The sequence below is a fragment of the Engystomops pustulosus genome, chromosome 11, assembly GCF_040894005.1.
Source record: "Engystomops pustulosus chromosome 11, aEngPut4.maternal, whole genome shotgun sequence".
Taxonomy (NCBI): domain Eukaryota; kingdom Metazoa; phylum Chordata; class Amphibia; order Anura; family Leptodactylidae; genus Engystomops; species Engystomops pustulosus.
In genome coordinates, this window is record NC_092421.1 from 50,498,938 (window position 1) to 50,519,787 (window position 20,850).

A 20,850-nucleotide genomic window follows, 5' to 3' on the forward strand; every position below is an offset into this window, starting at 1 on the left:
ACAGAAATAACTTACAGTTCTTTATTGGAACCGACAGGAACAGTAGCAACATGCCTTAACAGAATGGTAGAATGCTGGAGATGCAGTTGGAGGGAGCCACAGGTTGTAGTTCATGAGCCTGGATGCAATGGGCAGGCTGGAAGATAGCTGTGTCCTAGTAGGATGCTTCAGCTTGTCCTGGGTTGCTTCAGATATCACCCCTTTCCTCTCACTAACTAGCTCTTAGCTCCACTCTTCAGGCAGGGAGCTGGGCTCACCTGCTCTGGTCTGGTGTGCTGGCTGCACTGACTTGCTTAGCTGTACTGAGCTATGTCAGCTCTAGCCTAAAACTAACTTCTAGAAGTTTCCTGACCAGGGGTTTTGTTACTCCCACTGGTCAGGTGGTGGCTACTCCTCCAATTACATCTCAGCTCACAGAAACAGAGTATAATACGTGTGATTGGTTGCTGGAATTACATCACATAAAACAATTAACTCCTGCCTTACCAGGCAGACTCTACCACTGCAGTGCTCATCTGTGTTATGTAGTGACTATGTAGTGACATGCTGTGGGGCTGATCAGACCCTACATAGGCTGCAAGCTACATGGTGGGACATATTCACAAAAACCTCTCTGCCTTGCATCGGCGAGGGTGTTGCACATGACACTGTGAGCCTTTTGTTAAGTTTTTGAAAACCATTAAAGGGGTTGAAAAACATGGCTGCTTTCTTCCAAAAATAGTGTCACATCTGACCATGGTTAGTGCTGGTATTGCAGCTCAGCTGTATAGTAATGAATGGAGCCTAGTTGCATTACCACACACTACCCATGGTCAGAAGAAAGCAGCCATGTTTTTTAACCTTGGGAGAACCCCATTAAGACCAGACTGAATCACGTTTTTCACATACATTTGGCAAGTACCCTTAAATAATGTCAAAAGCTCCGTGCCACCAAACTCCCCTCCTCCCATCTCATGAGTCTTAGCCTGGCTGGATTAATGCCTACAGTGATCCAGCCCTCTAAGCAATCACAATTGCCAAAAGTTGCATGTTTTGCACCTCTGATATATATACAAATAAGACATTACACAGTACAAACAGTCATATGGAACAATAGAATATTTGTAACCTAATATTTGTAAGCTGTGACTGAGGGGACTGGATCTCTGTAGTACAGAAGTATTAACCCAACCCCCAATCACATGACACACCAATGTTCCGACTTATGGGAAAGTAAGACCTGCAATGGAAAGACTCTGCCTCCTGGTCTAGGCACTGTGTCACATATATAAAAACTGAAGCGATTGTTAAGGGGGAAGAAAGAAGTTTGTGATTAACTATTTGGCAGTGAATACATTTTCATATTCTCCATATAACATCATCCAAATTGAAAGGATTATTTTTGGTGGAAGAGGTCAGAGACTGCTGTAATGGATTTCAGACACTGTATATACAAATATTTTTGTAGGGGGATTTATTCAACGTATAGCTATAAAGGTGGCTCATGTTTACCCTGATGCATTAAATTAGATTTGCACCAATTTTCATTTTTAATCACTTGTTTTATCACTTCAGTAATGAGATGTTACTCCATGGAGCCATTTCACCTAAAATAAAGAAAGGCGTTTTGTTGGGGTCACACAGACAGATATTTAACCTCTAGCTAACTCTATTTCCATGTTTAGCCGCCGGGATTTCAGCTGCAGCTTATTACAGTAATGACTTTAGCACAATTTGCATATTCCAGTTTTCCTGGAAAAAAAAATTGAGCATCCACAAATCCCGCTCACAACCCTTAAGACTACAGAAAACAGTTGCCAGAGTTTCCAGTAAAAGCAAAGCCACCAAATATCCAGGACAGCAAAAGCCAGCGGGTCACTTGAGGGGGAAATCGACATAAAAATTTGGAACTTTTGGAAACACATTTGCAGATTTCAGCAGATTTTTGTTATTTTTAATTATTGTTCTCCAAGAGCAAGAGCACCCTCAGACTGTAAGCTCTTGTGTCACCCCCCCCCCTCATCCTCATAGACTGTAAGCTCTTGTGTCACCCCCTCATCCTCATAGACTGTAAGCTCTTGTGTCACCCCCCTTATCCTCATAGACTGTAAGCTCCTGTGAGCAGGGCCCTCATTCCTATTGTTCCATATGACGGTACTCTGTAATGTAATATTATATTTGTATATATGCCCCCTATGATTTGTAAAGCGCTACAGAATATGATGGCGATATATTAATAAATATTATGATTAGATGCTTGACTTGGTTAGACAAACTTGGTCCCGCTGTCAGCCGGATTGTTACCAGTGGAAAATGTGTTCAGTTCTGCTAAATTATAAAATGACTCTCATGCTGAACTCCTAGCACATCAAATAATTCCAGCCTTGTTCTGAGTACCAGGGGGGTAGAGTGGGGCTCATTAGATTTTACAGAATGTATTAGATCCCTTAAGAAGGGTATGCATAGTATTCACGATTTAACAATGCGCCTCAGACATGTAGGACAGAGCTTTGTAACCTCTCTCAATATGCAATTAACAGTCTTTCTATACAGGACGAGTGCTGTTGAAGGACATCTACCACCAGGATGAAGGATAGTAAACCAAGCACACTGACATACTGGTATGCACCCCTTCTGGTAGGATCTTCTCTTCTTTTAGCTTTTTTTAAAGCTTTTTAAAATTCTGCAAATGAGTCTAAGGGGCTCTGAGCTCCATAGGTATTAATGGCGCCTGGAGCCCCTGAGGCTCATTTAAATAACTTTTAAAGCCAGGGCATAAGAAGCTAAAAGAAGAGAAGATCCTGCCAGAGGGGACACACACCAGTATGTCAGTGTGCTTGGTCTACAATCCTTCATGCTGGTGGTAGATGTCCTTTAACTGCTGCTATCAATATGCTGTACATCTACATAAAATGATTCAACACTTGCGTTGCCTATAATTTACGGAATCAACCAATTCCCATTAATCTGTCTATAGTCTTAAGGGAGTTTCTTAATGCAGTGGAAGAGCCAGCAGTAAACTGACCCATTAATACAATTTGAGTCACAGAAGGGATGTATAGTGTCATGTGGGGGGGTTGGCCTTATCAACAACAAAATACAGTAGATATCTTAAATAAAGCGGCGGATATATTGAGATATATCCAGCATGATAAACCAGGGGCATTTACTCATAGATCCAGGCACTATGACTGTCGTAAACGTCTTATATTTGTGATCCATGGCCTCTGTCCTTCTAAAATAATCAACTTTTATCCATACCTTCACTTTCCCGATACACTTATATCTTTTTCAAAGACCCCGCAGAGCCAGGGTGGCCTCCTTCCCCCCCCCCCCCCCAACTTCCCTTCCTTCCCCTTACATCCTCCCCTAAACTCCCTTTCCTCCAGTTGTTCTTATTACTTGTTTTTGTAAAAAGGTGCCTCGAGTGCCTACACCTGCGTTATTTGCCATTACTCACAACTGCACTATGGGGCTGCGTCCCGAATATTTAGACCGCTATGTAGGTCTCTGGGTACCTGTACTTTGTTTTTACTGTTCATACTACTGTAATTTTTTCCACAACTGTGTTTTTACTTAATAAACTCTTATTGAACCATAAAATAATCAACTTTTAAAATTATATTAGGTGAGCTTCTAGGGCTCTTGGGGGTGTTACAAGAGCCCCTCCTTGCTGTAGCTTCACAGGCCATCTCACCCTCCCCCCTGTCTGATGTCATCTGTGCAGGAGCACTCTCCCTCTCTCTGTGTCAGTGTAACAAACTACCTGTGAAGCAACAGCACAGGGGGGTTGGGCAGGGATGCTTGTGGCTCATTAGCATAATTGTAAAAGTTGATTTTAGAAGAAAGGAGGCCATGAACAACATATATAATAAGAGTCACGGTGCCTGGATATAGGAGTGGTCCCCAAACTACGGCCTGCGGGCCACATGCGGCCCCCGCCGCATCCAGCGGTTGGAGCGCCAGCGGCTCCTGCTGAGGCCTCCGTCCATCCTGACAGGAAGCTCCTGCCTGTCACTGTTATAGTGCTTGATGCGGACGATGTGGCACTATTACTACAAGTGGAGCGATGTGGCCGGAAGACAACCCCGGCGCACATCGCTCCTTGAACTTGGGTGCGCGGCCGTGTGATGACATCATCACACGGCCGTGCACCCCTTACTGTCTGGCAGCAGCCAGAAGAAAGAAGACGCGGGAGCCACTGCCAGAGGTGAGTATAGATTTTTTGTTTTGTTTTTCTAACCAGCAGCAAACAGATTGTGGCAGTCGGGGGGCCCTGATATAAAAAAATAATTAATTATGGGGGCATTAAATAAAATAATTAATGGTGGAGGGGCATCAGAAAATAATTAATGATGCAGGGGGGCATCAGAAAATAATTAATGATGCAGGGGGGGGCATCAGAAAGTAATTAATGATGCAGGGGGGGCATCAGAAAATAATTAGTGATGCAGGGGGGGGGCATCAGAAAATAATTAATTTTTTTTTTTTTTGGGAACAGAGCACCACAATAGATCCCATTACATCAGCGATTGGAGAAGGTACCGCCCTGTGCTATTGGGGAGAGTTCACACTGTGTTCACAGTATGGAGAGACTTGGGTAGTGCCTGTTCTTCTGCATCTTTTTATATCTGGCTAACCCTGTCACTATGGATGTTTATGAGACAAAGCTGCCATTTCACCTACTCTTCTGGCTGAGGTGATGGCTGTAAGAAAAACTGTCTTAACTGTGAGAAGCTTTATAGAAATACTTTCCATTGGCTCAAACGGAGGGCCTGACAAAACCTTGAGAACCATAGATAAATCCCAGGGAGGTAACTTACTCCTAATTGTGGGCCGAATTCTACCTGCTGCCCTAATAAATCTGGAAATCCATGGATGTTTGGCTACCTGCTGACCAAATAAGGCTCCTAGAGCCGACACCTGAACATCCTCTCAATAGCCATGCCTTCAGATGCAGGGCTTTTATCTCTGGATGGAGGATTGGACCCTGTGACAACAAATTCCTGGATTCCGGAAGTACCCAGGGATCGGCTATTGATAGCTCCCTTAGACTGGAGAACCATGTCCGACAAGGCCAGAAGGGGGCGATCAATATCACCTTTGCCCTGTCTTGTCTTATCTTTCTGATTGTCCTGGGCAGGAGAATCATAGGAGGAAAGGCATAAAGAAGAGGACTGTCCCACTTTTGAGAAAAAGCGTCCACAGCTAACGGAAGGTCTGCCCTGTTGAGGGAAAAAAAATCTTTCTACATTGCGATTTCTCCTTGTGGCGAAAAGATCCATCATTTGCATCCCCCAAATCCTGGATATCTTGAGAAGTATTGACTGACTCAGCTCCCATTCCCTTTGATATATGATCTTTCGACTTAAAAAATCTGCCGTAACATTTTCTACACCCCTTATATGAATCCCTTTTAGGGATGTAAAAAAGGTCTCTGCCAGGGTTAGGATCTGAGTGACTATGAACACAAGGCCTGAATTTCTTGTGCCGCCCTGTTTGTTGATATAGGCAAGGGTCGCCCCTGTAATGGAGGAAGAGTTTGCATCAGGGCTTTTAAGACTGCAAACAGGTCTTTTTTGTTTGATGACAGGTCCCTTTCTGCTATGTCCCAAGTACCCTGAAAAAACTGATCTTCCATGTGAGCTCCTCACCCCCACGGACTGGCATCCATAGTGATTAGTCTGTCCTGACTGGGGTTCCAAGGAAGACCAACCTCTAGATTGTTTAATCAAGGGAATTTAAAATTTTTATGGGGAGAACTTTTACTAATTCTGTAGACTTCTTGAGTGGAACTGAGCCCAAGGAACAGCAGGGATTGTGGCTGAAAAAAGACCCAAAAGAGAGATTCCCTTCCTTAAGGAAATCAAGGGATTTTGTTTTACTTCTAACACCAGAGATCTTATTTCCTCTACCTTGTCTGCTGGAAGAAAGGACCTCTGTCTTTGGGAATCTAACCATATTCCTAAAAAGAGCTTTCTTGTTGTAGGAACCATAGATGATGTTTATTAGCCTAATTTCTTTAATATCTGAAGAACCCTGGACAGCTGACTGTGTACCTCCTGACTTGATGACCCTACCAGCAGGAAATCGTCCAGATATGGTATGAACAATCCCTGAGTTTCTCTTATGTGAACTGCCATTTCTGACACTCTTTGTAAAGATTATCTCTTATGTGAACTGCCATTTCTGACACTCTTTGTAAAGATTATTGGAGCAATAGCGATCTCAAATAGCAGTGCTCTGTATTGAAAATGATGAATTTCTGAGTCTACCTGAATGGCCACTCTTAAGTATCTCTGAAAGTCCTGATGTACGGGGATGTGATAATACGCATCGGACAGGAAGCCATGAAACAATTGGGGAACAGTAGGTTCACTGCTGACTTCAAGGTTTTCATCTTGAATTTTGGAACAACCAGGAATTTGTTTAGGGGTTTTAGATTTAAAATAACCCTTTACGAACCCCCCGGTTTCTTTACCAGGAATACATTTGAGTAAAATCCCTGGCCCTGTTCAGCAAGAGGTACCTGACACAGTACCTTATTCTGAACCAGGGTCCGGACCTCGGTAATCATCACTTCTCTGTTTTCTCCCGAAGCGGGATATGTAATAATCAATCGAGAGGGAGGATGAGAGAGAAATTTCATCGAGACGCCCTTCTGAATTGTTTGCAACACCCACTTGCTCCCCGATATCTCCAACCAGGCTTCGAAGAAGTGGGCCAGTTTTCCCCCTACGGGGAGCCTGGCGTCATAACGCATTTGGCCTCTGGCGCTTGGGGTCTCTGGATTGATTAAACAAGAGTCCTCTGTTTTTTTGAAAGGGTCTGAAATTCTGATTCCTTTCTGCTCCCCTTCTCCAAGACCTTGCTCTCCGAAAGGAACCACTTTGGGTAGTGGGAAAAGATTTCACCCTACTCCCTGCGTTTTCCAATAACTCTTCCAACACTTTCCCGAATAACAGCTTTCGGTCACAAGGAATTCCACATAGTCTATTTCTTGAACCTATGTCCCCTGGCCAGGTTTTTAGCCAGAGGGCTCTTCTGGCTGAATTGGATAATGCTGATGAACGAGCAGTGAATCTAAGGGCATCAACAGAGGCGTCTGCTAGAAAAGCAGCCCCCTTTTGTACATTAGAAACAGACAAAGCTAGGGCATCCCTCGGTACCTTATTTCGAATATCAGTTTCTTGTTGATTTAACCAAAACAACATAGAACGGGAAACACACACGGCTGTAATATTAGGCTTAAAGTCCGAAGTAGCCGAATACCAAGACCTTTTGAGGAAACTTTCAATTTTCTTATGCATGGGATCTAGATCTTCAAACGGGAGATGACCTGCGACTGAGCTTTGCTACAGATGCATCCACCTTAGGAGCAGAGCCCCATGTACTGGATACATCTGAGTCAAAGGGATACTTCCTCTTGACTGATCTAGGAATATACGACTTTTTATCTGGCTTTTCCCATTCTTTCTGTATCAGAGATGACACAGTCTCATGAAGGGGAAAGGACAATTTACGTCTTTAAGGCCTTCGAACATAATATCCTGAACGGATTTAGGTTGCTTCTTGTCCTCAAGGTCCATAGTCATCCTAAGGAGTTTAAGAAGGTGATCAGTCGTCAATATTAAACAGAGGATGCCCTGCCTGTTCCGTTTCGGAGGCCAAGGAACAAGAATTGCTAATTGAGGCTACACCTTCCTCCTCTGATCCTGCCCCCTCCGCAACATATACTGCCGCAGAGGTGCCTGGCTGTTCCTGAGTGAGAGGGGGGCGGGTTAATATTTGACAATTCTCTGGCCCTTTGGACTTCTTCCCTAACCACACTCCTTAACGATTCCATCCAAACGGCAGATTCCTCAGTTAAGATCTTGCCAATACAGGTGTTATAGGTGGCTTTTTCATAACTGGAAGGGAGTTTATTAGCGCAAATTTTACATTCTCTATGGTGCGTCTTACGGGTTGCCTTTTTAGGCCCCTCTTCTCCCTAAGATAGGCAAACAATACACCCGTTATAAGATCAGTACAAAAAAAAGTGAAAACACTCACCACCCTGCAGTATAGTTACCAGGGCTGGAGTCCTGGGTGTCTAAGCAAAATCTCGCTTGTCTGCCATACAGCACAGCTGACTTGTAACCAGCAGTCCCCCTCTTCCATTTTTAAAGCTCCTGCCAAGTGGGCGTGGCCTTTGACCTACCATCACTGAGGGGAAAACAAAAGAGGACTTACAGGGACAAAAACTCTTTTTCCTGTAATATAACATGAAAGGCGAGCCATGCCCTTTATAATATAAGCGGCTCGCTCTATTTTAACTCGTAGCCGAAACCGTGCTTTTCACTTACCCCTGCTGTCGGCAGCCGCCGGCTTCTAGAAGAAAAGTGCCGACCGAGACCCCACGCGCACAGAGGGAGGAAGCGCCACGATCCTCATCCCCACACTGGAGGATAGAACTGACGGCGTCCCACACTCCTTTCATAGAGAAGGGTAAGTGAGACACCGCAGGGACACCATCACGGCGTGCTCAGGTCTCCTTCCAAGGACAGGAAACCAAACTGAGGAGGAGCCTCTTTTTTATCCCTATCTCTCTGGTGGTGCAGTCTTGATAAAGGGGAAAAATTAATGGTGGGGGGCAGCATAGGAAATAATTAATTATGAACGACAGTCTAGTAATTAATGGGAGGGGAAGGCAGCATTATTCAATAATTAATAAAGCGGGGTCCCCATATATTTCAAAATTAAGTAACCCAATTAATTAATTAAGACAATATATAAAATAGTTCACCACGGGGTGCAGTATATCAAATAATTGATGCAGTCACATGTACCGCTATTTATTTTTAAACTTTAGTCCGGCCCTCCAACGGTCTGAGAGGAACAGTGAACGGCCCCCTATGTAAAAAGTTTGGGGACCCCTGATATAGGAGATAGTGTCCCTGGTTCATAATGAATCATAATGATTTCCTAAGGGCACGGTTATATCTGGCAGTGTAATTATTAAGGTAAGTTTCACCATAAGTCCTTTTTGCTTCTTGTTATGATCACGGCCCTGTATGTGCTTTCCCTGCTGAACTATAGATTAATTACAATTTAGCAAAACCTTTTGCACTCGCTCCTTTATAAAGAAACACTACATTACTGAAAACCAATATATTTATTTCATCCAATATAGTCAAAATGGTGCATTTCAAGGACGTACGTGATTTAAATTTTTTTTTTGTATTTTTCTTTTATAAATTAGAACCCACCACCCACATACATACATTTATAAAAAAAAAAATAATAATAATAATACAAGAACTTTGGGATTTGTCATATTTTCGGAGTCACAGCTGGAAGCACATGGTTACAGCAGATGTGTTAGTATCGGCAGTTCACAAGACAACAGTCTTACACCACATGAGATCCAACACAGGGAAACAGCAGGCACTTGGGACATGGAGACGATAAAACAGTGCATGGATACAATGGTCTCCAGGAATTTCATGGAAGAAGCCATAAACCTTGATTAGAGGCACAGTGAGATTACAGTCCAGAAACCGATATCTCCAAGAAGAAAATAATGGGGTAAAATCCATTCCCGTGCTTTTCTATCAGCATTCCCCCTAAATGTGCAATATATGGGGGGGGGGGGTGTCAAGGAATGGTGGCACGAGGTCCAGAACAAGTGACATCACAGAGCTCCGGTTTTCTTTGCTTGCAGATGGGCATTTATTGCATTGCAGCAAAGACCTAAAAATACTTTATTAGCTTCTTATGGTCAGCAAAAATTTTACGTCTCACCAAGGTGCCCATGTCTACTGTGGCACAAGACTGAATATCACTTTGCAAGTAAAACGGCTACAAGGGCAAAACAAAAAGGAAGGCACCCCATGCCATAGGTGGCATGTTCTCATCTAGTCGTTCCAGAAATCGGCTCTCTCGATTTGGCCACAGTAGACTTATTTCGGGAATGTATTCTAACCTCTTACTGCATTGGTCCTGCAGAGCTGGTGGGATCGAATAAAACCTAATTCTTTACCACTGATGAGAAGGAAGAGGAGGTTGTGCACTAGGAGACAGGGAAACTAAACAGTTCTGCTGTAGGTCTTCCGGGTTTCACTCCACACTTCCTTGCCCCTGCCTCAGACATCGGTGACGGGTAAGCTGATATCATCTAGGTCCACGATCCCCGGGTCGTACAGATTGATGGACATAGTGCTGGGGGCAGAATGAGTCATTTTGCTAGCCTGGTTTCCTGCAGGGACAGACGTGATCTTGAGGTGTCCTGGCTGGTTCCTGGTACCAGAGTCATCCCTGCTCCGATAAGGAGGCCCGGGGTCAGAGTGCTGAGCTCTGGCGGCCGCATGAGGGAGACCGAAGGAGCGAAAAGAGGAGCTGAGCTCAGAGTATGAAGTGGGGGTCTCCTGCAAAGAGAACAGACTCATTTATAAGACTGTAACAGTTACAGGACATGTTAGTAGTTGTCATCCAGCCAAAAAGTGAGTCAGCAGCTGTAAAATGCATAGAAGGTCAGGACATGAACCAGTTTACTCTCTCCTGTCCTTACAAGCCCGGACCACAGCGCCTGCAATCTGCGGAAAATCCATGAAAGAGTGTAGGACGCAGAGTCCTTCTGCAAACCCTCCAAGGCACGCTGAGGCAAACTGCAAAAGGCAGTAGTTAAGGTTATGACTGTAAGACAAAGCAGACTATTCACTTGGCATTTTCCCTGGATGAGGGCATGCTCCGTCACTGTATACACACGTAGCATGCAAATATAACAGTGCAGTACGGGCATGTACACACAGCACAGTTTAGTGGATGGACGTTATGTGGATGGGGGCATGTTACATGGTGAGAGGCAGCCATTAGTATGGTGGGCATGCACTGCTGCCCGTGTACCTCGGTATACAGGGATTTGAAAGACGTCTGACCTGTCGCATCTGCGGGGAGACAGGGCAGGATGGGAATTAAAAACACCTTAAAAGAGAGGAATAAGGAAGAAAAAAAAACAAGAGGGAAAAAAAAGAGATGAAAGAGAAACTGAAAGATATACATGAAACAGAGAAAAAGTTGTGAAAAGATAAAAGTAAGACTCAAAGGTAATCAGACTTGGAGGTAATTATTCCGTCCTGGAAATAAGATTTATGAGGACGGGTTTATGGAGATGGAATTCTGCCCAAACCAGACACTTGTACAGATTTCGGAGTAGCCTTACACAGAAGGGCAAACATTGGAACCATTTTTGTTGTAATAAATTTACTTTAGAGAAAGGTAGCGACTTCAGTCCTGTCCCCGTGTTCTACTTTCGGATTTCATTGGGGTTGGGTCAGTAAGCTGACTGTGTATAGAACAACCCACCCATAAACATTAACAATATGAAACGATATGCAAAAAGGCAACTCAATGGTTAAACTGCTGTCATAGATTATCAGAGGAGGGGGGGGGGGGGCGCATGATGCTTGGAGGAATGTAGTCATCTAGACCAGTGATTTTCAACCTTTTTTGAGCCGCGGCACACTTTTTATACTTAGAAAATCCTGGGGCACACCACCAACCAAAATAGCACAAAATGACACTAAAACAGTCATAAAAGGCCTCCCTTTACTAATCAAGAGCCCCTAGTGGCCCCCCTTTACTAATCTAGAGGCCCCCCTTTACTAATCTAGAGGCCCCCCTTTACTAATCTAGAGGCCCCCCTTTACTAATCTAGAGGCCCCCCTTTACTAATCTAGAGGCCCCCCTTTACTAATCTAGAGGCCCCCCTTTACTAATCTAGAGGCCCCCCTTTACTAATCTAGAGGCCCCCCTTTACTAATCTAGAGGCCCCCCTTTACTAATCTAGAGGCCCCCCTTTACTAATCTAGAGGCCCCCCTTTACTAATCTAGAGGCCCCCCTTTACTAATCTAGAGGCCCCCCTTTACTAATCTAGAGGCCCCCCTTTACTAATCTAGAGGCCCCCCTTTACTAATCTAGAGGCCCCCCTTTACTAATCTAGAGGCCCCCCTTTACTAATCTAGAGGCCCCCCTTTACTAATCTAGAGGCCCCCCTTTACTAATCTAGAGGCCCCCCTTTACTAATCTAGAGGCCCCCCTTTACTAATCTAGAGGCCCCCCTTTACTAATCTAGAGGCCCCCCTTTACTAATCTAGAGGCCCCCCTTTACTAATCTAGAGGCCCCCCTTTACTAATCTAGAGGCCCCCCTTTACTAATCTAGAGGCCCCCCTTTACTAATCTAGAGGCCCCCCTTTACTAATCTAGAGGCCCCCCTTTACTAATCTAGAGGCCCCCCTTTACTAATCTAGAGGCCCCCCTTTACTAATCTAGAGGCCCCCCTTTACTAATCTAGAGGCCCCCCTTTACTAATCTAGAGGCCCCCCTTTACTAATCTAGAGGCCCCCCTTTACTAATCTAGAGGCCCCCCTTTACTAATCTAGAGGCCCCCCTTTACTAATCTAGAGGCCCCCCTTTACTAATCTAGAGGCCCCCCTTTACTAATCTAGAGGCCCCCCTTTACTAATCTAGAGGCCCCCCTTTACTAATCTAGAGGCCCCCCTTTACTAATCTAGAGGCCCCCCTTTACTAATCTAGAGGCCCCCCTTTACTAATCTAGAGGCCCCCCTTTACTAATCTAGAGGCCCCCCTTTACTAATCTAGAGGCCCCCCTTTACTAATCTAGAGGCCCCCCTTTACTAATCTAGAGGCCCCCCTTTACTAATCTAGAGGCCCCCCTTTACTAATCTAGAGGCCCCCCTTTACTAATCTAGAGGCCCCCCTTTACTAATCTAGAGGCCCCCCTTTACTAATCTAGAGGCCCCCCTTTACTAATCTAGAGGCCCCCCTTTACTAATCTAGAGGCCCCCCTTTACTAATCTAGAGGCCCCCCTTTACTAATCTAGAGGCCCCCCTTTACTAATCTAGAGGCCCCCCTTTACTAATCTAGAGGCCCCCCTTTACTAATCTAGAGGCCCCCCTTTACTAATCTAGAGGCCCCCCTTTACTAATCTAGAGGCCCCCCTTTACTAATCTAGAGGCCCCCCTTTACTAATCTAGAGGCCCCCCTTTACTAATCTAGAGGCCCCCCTTTACTAATCTAGAGGCCCCCCTTTACTAATCTAGAGGCCCCCCTTTACTAATCTAGAGGCCCCCCTTTACTAATCTAGAGGCCCCCCTTTACTAATCTAGAGGCCCCCCTTTACTAATCTAGAGGCCCCCCTTTACTAATCTAGAGGCCCCCCTTTACTAATCTAGAGGCCCCCCTTTACTAATCTAGAGGCCCCCCTTTACTAATCTAGAGGCCCCCCTTTACTAATCTAGAGGCCCCCCTTTACTAATCTAGAGGCCCCCCTTTACTAATCTAGAGGCCCCCCTTTACTAATCTAGAGGCCCCCCTTTACTAATCTAGAGGCCCCCCTTTACTAATCTAGAGGCCCCCCTTTACTAATCTAGAGGCCCCCCTTTACTAATCTAGAGGCCCCCCTTTACTAATCTAGAGGCCCCCCTTTACTAATCTAGAGGCCCCCCTTTACTAATCTAGAGGCCCCCCTTTACTAATCTAGAGGCCCCCCTTTACTAATCTAGAGGCCCCCCTTTACTAATCTAGAGGCCCCCCTTTACTAATCTAGAGGCCCCCCTTTACTAATCTAGAGGCCCCCCTTTACTAATCAAAAGGCCCTAGAGGCCCCCCTTTACTAATCAAAAGGCCCTAGAGGCCCCCCTTTACTAATCAAAAGGCCCTAGAGGCCCCCCTTTACTAATCAAAAGGCCCTAGAGGCCCCCCTTTACTAATCAAAAGGCCCTAGAGGCCCCCCTTTACTAATCAAAAGGCCCTAGAGGCCCCCCTTTACTAATCAAAAGGCCCTAGAGGCCCCCCTTTACTAATCAAAAGGCCCTAGAGGCCCCCCTTTACTAATCAAAAGGCCCTAGAGGCCCCCCTTTACTAATCAAAAGGCCCTAGAGGCCCCCCTTTACTAATCAAAAGGCCCTAGAGGCCCCCCTTTACTAATCAAAAGGCCCTAGAGGCCCCCCTTTACTAATCAAAAGGCCCTAGAGGCCCCCCTTTACTAATCAAAAGGCCCTAGAGGCCCCCCTTTACTAATCAAAAGGCCCTAGAGGCCCCCCTTTACTAATCAAAAGGCCCTAGAGGCCCCCCTTTACTAATCAAAAGGCCCTAGAGGCCCCCCTTTACTAATCAAAAGGCCCTAGAGGCCCCCCTTTACTAATCAAAAGGCCCTAGAGGCCCCCCTTTACTAATCAAAAGGCCCTAGAGGCCCCCCTTTACTAATCAAAAGGCCCTAGAGGCCCCCCTTTACTAATCAAAAGGCCCTAGAGGCCCCCCTTTACTAATCAAAAGGCCCTAGAGGCCCCCCTTTACTAATCAAAAGGCCCTAGAGGCCCCCCTTTACTAATCAAAAGGCCCTAGAGGCCCCCCTTTACTAATCAAAAGGCCCTAGAGGCCCCCCTTTACTAATCAAAAGGCCCTAGAGGCCCCCCTTTACTAATCAAAAGGCCCTAGAGGCCCCCCTTTACTAATCAAAAGGCCCTAGAGGCCCCCCTTTACTAATCAAAAGGCCCTAGAGGCCCCCCTTTACTAATCAAAAGGCCCTAGAGGCCCCCCTTTACTAATCAAAAGGCCCTAGAGGCCCCCCTTTACTAATCAAAAGGCCCTAGAGGCCCCCCTTTACTAATCAAAAGGCCCTAGAGGCCCCCCTTTACTAATCAAAAGGCCCTAGAGGCCCCCCTTTACTAATCAAAAGGCCCTAGAGGCCCCCCTTTACTAATCAAAAGGCCCTAGAGGCCCCCCTTTACTAATCAAAAGGCCCTAGAGGCCCCCCTTTACTAATCAAAAGGCCCTAGAGGCCCCCCTTTACTAATCAAAAGGCCCTAGAGGCCCCCCTTTACTAATCAAAAGGCCCTAGAGGCCCCCCTTTACTAATCAAAAGGCCCTAGAGGCCCCCCTTTACTAATCAAAAGGCCCTAGAGGCCCCCCTTTACTAATAAAAAAAAGACCCTAGCTTCCTTCCTTATACAAATAATAACATAATATACTTACCCTTGATGTCTTCTTCCGCGTAACTTCTCTCCTAATGGCGATCCGCCCATCTTCTGTAGCTCCTGCACCGCACGGCCCATGTCACGTGACTTACGCGACCTGACGTCAGGTCGCGTCAGTCACGTGACATGGGCCGCGCGGTGCAGGAGTTACGGAAGATGGGCGGATCGCCGACGCGGGGCTTGTTGGTAAGTATGGGGACCAAAACACAGGGGCGCGGCAGCAGCGATACACAGGGGCTCCCCGCGGCACACAGGTTGAAAATCACTGATCTAGACCATATCAACCTCCTGTACACAACAGAAATCCCACTGGCTGGTTTTCCATATACCTACATAAAGGGTGACCTAAATGGAATAAAAGTGAAGGGTTGTTTTTTTTTTTTTTCCACTTTAACCCCCTTGATAATCTATGTTATCCATGTCATCTACTTTGATGGACAACAGACAAATAGCACAATTTTGTATTACTAAACTTCTGTCATGGTATGTAGCAGTATTTCATCTTTTAGCCATTCAGAAACAGTGGGATTGTCACTGTCTCTTTTCAATGCACCAAATTTTGGTGAGCATTCTATAAAATGTTATTTTTGTTTTGTGCAAGATTGTGACTAATTATTAAAAATCGGATTCGGTAGACTTTGTGTGATGAGCACAAGGTTGGGTTTGATTACCTGTAAAGAAAATAAAATAAAAGCAACTTCATTGAGACCCAATGTAACGTCACTGAGGCGTCTTAGCCTTATATGCTCATGAGTTGTCAAAAGTATTCACAAACTAACAAGAGACAACCAACACCACAATCCAAGGACAAAAGTAACCACTTAAAAATCCTTCACTCTAAGCTTGTGGACTTTTAGAGCCAAAGACCCAGACAAGTGTTGGCTTCAGAAATAGATGACCGCACACAGTCCCAGATGCCAGAAATTCTTGTAAAGTAATGAATAATGGCGCCCGAAGGAACTCAACTCCAGCGACTGAATTTTATGTTCCCAAAGGGCCACAAAACCATTATAAATATCAGTCACCGACACAGGATTGTGGGTTTCTGTAGGTTACTATTTGGGCAACTGCAAACAAACAACTTGGCTTTAATTTATTATGCCCACGGACAAATGGCTGGGAAATTTCTCATGATAGTGGAAACCGAGTGTACAACTCAGTACAGAAATATATAGTACGGTGCTATGTGGCCATGACTGTTACAATGTGCACCTACTGGCCCCATGGACTACAAGAGGGGGGAACCTACAGAGGCTGCAGATCTGGCCGGCCCCCGCTGCGCTACAATGGCACCAGATATAGCGCGGATCCAGCTGTGCATTTCTTCAGGACTGTCCGCCTGTTGGAACAGAAAAGACAAAATTAGGCTTCATGCACACAAATGTATGAAAACGGCCGTATATATACGCGCAGCATACAGCCCGTGCATTACAATGGGTAATATGGCCATCCCTTTTAATGACCGTATTGTGCAACATACTGTACCACGAGTGAGGAGTAAGAAAAAAAAAAAATATAAAGCATGTCCTTTTTTCTGCAGTATTTCCGGACTGTACTGCCACATAGAAGTCTACGGGAACGTATAATATATGGTTAAAATACGTGCTGCATATGGTTGTATATACCTGCAGCATTCAGAGAAACCAGAACCAGTGGGAGGTGCATTCCGTCAGCAGGCCCACTGTATTTTATATTGATATGATGCCATATGTGCTGAAAAATGCCCCGTACTGACGGCCAAAATACAGCTCTATATTCAGAACAGCAAAAAAACAAAAAAACAAAAAAAACAAAAAAATAAAAAAATAAAAACAAACAAACAAAAAAAACAAAACAAAAACCATACGGTTATGTGCATGAGGCCTTCTCATAAGAAAATCGAGCAGAAGTATTTCTAGTAATTCTAGTCTTCCATACTCCTGATTGTTGGGGGGGGGGGGGGGTCCCATGGGTTGGATCCTCAGTGATCTGACACAGAGGCTTTGGTGGGAAAACTATATACAGGCAGTCCCCGGATTAAGAACAAGTTGAGTTCTTTAGGTTTGTTCTTAAAGGAAATCTACCACCAGGATCAAAGGTTGTAAACCAAGCACACTGACATACCGGTGTGTCCCCCCTCTGGCAGAATCTGCTCTTCTTTTGAAAACAAGGGTAGAAGTAGCTAATAAAAAAAGGCTTTCAAATTATGGAAATGAGCTTGAGGGGCTTCAGGCTCTATTAACACCTTTAAAAGCCTTTTTTGATAAAAAAACAAGGGTATAAGTAGCTAAAAGAAGAGCAGATCCGGTCAGAGGGGACACACACACACACACCAACATCAGTGTGCTTGGTTTACAACCCTTGATCCTGGTGGTAGATGTCCTTTAAGATGAAATGCAAGTGGAAACTATATATTTTAGAATTGTAGATCCAGACAAATTGTATTTTTGTCCTAGTGATTTTGCTGTAATGGGAACCAGAATTGTCAATAAAACTTCATCACAGACACTTTGCAGCTGATCATTGCAGCCTGGGACTATAGTGAAGTATTCAAAGAGCTTCACCAAAGGTCACAGTGGGCAGAGGGATCTGTCTGGAACTAGGAGCCGTCTGTAAGTCAAGTGTCCTTAAGTAGAGAACTGCCTGTACAAGATGTATATTGTACGGCATCTTGTGGCAAGTCCATGTAAGATGGAAATAGAGACAAGCTAAGATGCACTCTATACCCCTAAGTCTGACTGGGTGAGATTTGCATGCTACTGTGCAAAAGAGATATGATCAGTTGTCCAACTTGTTAAGCAGGCGATGGTGGGCAATGGACCAGGAAGAGCTTAGCGTGGTCACATACCACAAAGAGGGGTGCAAACACATTTCCTGTACACAACCTTATTATTTGCTGCCTGTCACTTTCAATGTTCCTCGTAGGTTGAAAAAAATGCCAACAGTAAATTCACATAAATTAGTATAAGGCAGGGACCCACACATTGCCGTGTTTCCTTAACTTGAAGATCACAACAGGGCAGCATTCACAAGTTCCAATATAGGTTAAAAACAGCAAAGTTTTGTGTTTCAATTTCAGTCAATTGACATAGAATTTTGGACTTAAAGGGGTTGTCCACTTTAAGCACATTCCAGCAAATAATGGATATTGAAAAGTTATTCAATTTTTCAATATGCTATCTGTATCAATTCTTCACTTTTTTGGATCTCTGCTTGCTGTTCTGCAAAAGGAAGCTTCATTGTTTACTTCCTGAAGATAAACACTGATCCTTCATCATGTGATGTCACACAGGTGCATGTCTGGTTATAACGCAAAGCATAATCAGAGCTGTGCGATATACCGAGCCGTGCACCTGTGACATCACATGACCATTGATCGCTGTTTATTTACAGGAATAAAACAAAGCTTTCAGTTGCATGACAGCAAGCAGAGATTTAGAAAACTGAAGAATTGATACAGAAAGTATATTGGAAAAAAATAAAACTCTTCATTGCACAAACAATATTAATTATTTGCTGTAATGTATTTAAAGTGGACAATCCCTTTAAATATCCATTTCTAATGGTTAGAGCTGCATTTCCTCTCATACAGAGCTCGTCATCCACTACATAGATAATGCCTTGGAGCTTTCCTACTGTTCATATATTAAACTCCCTCTAGTGGAGTCTGCTAAAAAAACAAAGTTAGTAAAAATTTAGGATACGGCTCCAGCAGCAAACCTTATACAAATCACTAGGATCTGTAATAACTCAATTTCAGGTGGACAATGCACCGGCATTTCAGTCAGATATCCACAGTGTAAAGCCATGAGAATGTATCTGTAGCCGCCTTCTCCATGTGCAGCCATTTCCCACCCACCAGTTCGGAGACAAGTCAGAGCTGGAGATATAAAAGGTAAACTATCACCCAAATCCATCATGATAAACCAGAGACACTTACTCATAGATCCAGGCACCGTGACAGTGGTAATATTGTTATATTTGTGATCCATGGCCTTCTTCCTTCTAAAACCAACTTTAACAATTATTCTAATGAGCCGGAAAGGCTACTGTGGTGCTTCCCAGAGCCCCTCGATGCTTTGGCTTCACAGGCTGTTACACCATGCAGCCGCACTTCAACCCTACCATTGTGTGCTGATACTTTCTCTACTGCAGTGAGATTAGATCAGGCAGAGGGATAGGGAAGTGCTGAGGGATCAGCTGGAGAAGGGGAGACAGTGTAACAGCCTATGAATCTAAAGCACAGAGGGGCTGTGGGAACCACCTCCAGTAGCCTACAAACTCATTAGCATAGAAAAAAGTAAGAATGTGGATTACTAGTATAAGATAGACCTAGGCACCTTACCTGTGGCTATGAGTAAGTGTCCATTAAAGGGGGTTAACCAGAGGGGGGCAAAAAAAATATCTGCTATCTTTTGGACACAGTAACATTTCTGTCCACAGGTTGCATTTGTTACTATACCCCATTCACATGGAGCAGAGTTGCAAAATCAGATACAAACTTAACCACAGAGGTGGCGCGGTTTACAGAAGAAAGGAATAATATCTTGCTGAACCTTTAAGTCTGCAGATGGGAGAACCAAGCAAAATCTGGCTTAGGATAATTTAGTTTCTTTGGTGCGCTAAATATTTCTTAAATTCTTTTTAATTTTCCACACAAAAGAACAAAACACGTACCTGTACGTAAAACGTTCGAGAAGTTGTTACTATTTCAAACAAGTTGTCCCTCATCATTATATCACTGCGGAGAGAGGAAATGCGGTTATCGAAAATGACCAATAATTTTAACAGAAACAAATATGTTTCTATATTTAAATATATATTTTATGTCCCAGTTTACACAATATACACAGTTTTATGCAGAATCTGAGCTGAACATCCACTGCCAAGCTATTCTTCCACAATTCTCCTGATTCGGGTGCTGGAGTGTCGCTCCAACACCCATCCGAAATTACAGTTCACACTAAGAGAAGCAACACCCTTGGTCTTACCTGTTCTGAAAAAGTAACATGCAGATCACCCCATGTGAACAAAGGGCAAGGGAAGAGCTTTATTATACTCCCTAATATGTGAATGATGACATTGATCCGCTTATCATTCACGTGTTTGAGAGTTTAATAAACATATTCTCATTAAGAACCTTTCCTCCTGTGCGATAATTTGCAGGGTGTTCACTTATCTCAAAACATTTTACAAAGTGGCTGGAGGGGAGATTCCATGGTAATTCTGGCCCAGGTAAAGAAAAACTGTGCATACACTGCTTAAAGGGGTTGTCTACTTTCAGCATATAATTGATATCGTTTGTGTAAGGAATTTATACAACTTTCCAATACACTTTCTGTATCAATTCCCCATGCTTTTCTAGAGCTCTGCTTGCTGTCATTCTATAGAAAGCTTCTAGGTTTACTTTCAGTGGACAGAAAAAAATGTCCCTGGTCATGTGATGGAGACACAGGTGCACGGCTCTGATTAGTTTTGGTGATAACGAGCTGCGCACCTGTGTGACCATGGACAGATCCCTATCCAGTGAAAGTAAACAAACAGAAGCTTTCTATAGAAGGACAGCAAGCGGAGATCTAGAAAACTGAGGGATTCATAGAGAAAGTACATTGGAAAAATCTCATAACTTTTCCTTACACAAACAATATCAATTATTTGCTGAAAGTGGACAACCCCTCTAAAGGAAACCTACCATTTGATGCATTATGAAGCAAGCATACCTTGAGAATGCTGTAGCTACACTGATGCAGCATCATATCTAGGTTAACCCCTTACCGACATGTGACGTAATAGTACGTCACATGTCGGGTACCGGTACATGGAGAGGGCTCGCGGGCAGCGGGTGTTTTACCGC

General features: G+C 44.3%; 1 protein-coding gene across 5 annotated transcripts in view; it reads right to left on the bottom strand.

Moving 5' to 3' along the window:
- Positions 1 to 9,114: 9,114 nt before the first annotated feature.
- Positions 9,115 to 20,850, bottom strand: part of PLEKHA1 (pleckstrin homology domain containing A1) — a 36,801-nt gene continuing 25,065 nt past the window's right edge. Inside the window, exons 10-13 of one of the 5 annotated variants that reach the window (XM_072131181.1) lie at positions 19,674 to 19,737; positions 16,267 to 16,356; positions 10,896 to 10,904; positions 9,115 to 10,385 (exon numbers count right to left, since the gene is read on the bottom strand). In XM_072131181.1, the coding sequence (XP_071987282.1) occupies positions 10,104 to 10,385; positions 10,896 to 10,904; positions 16,267 to 16,356; positions 19,674 to 19,737 (445 nt within the window). In that variant the 3' untranslated portion in view covers positions 9,115 to 10,103. Of the gene's footprint in view, positions 10,386 to 10,863; positions 10,942 to 16,266; positions 16,357 to 19,673; positions 19,738 to 20,850 lie in introns of all 5 variants that reach the window. The other 4 variants (XM_072131183.1, XM_072131180.1, XM_072131184.1 and 1 more) reach the window with 4 other exon arrangements.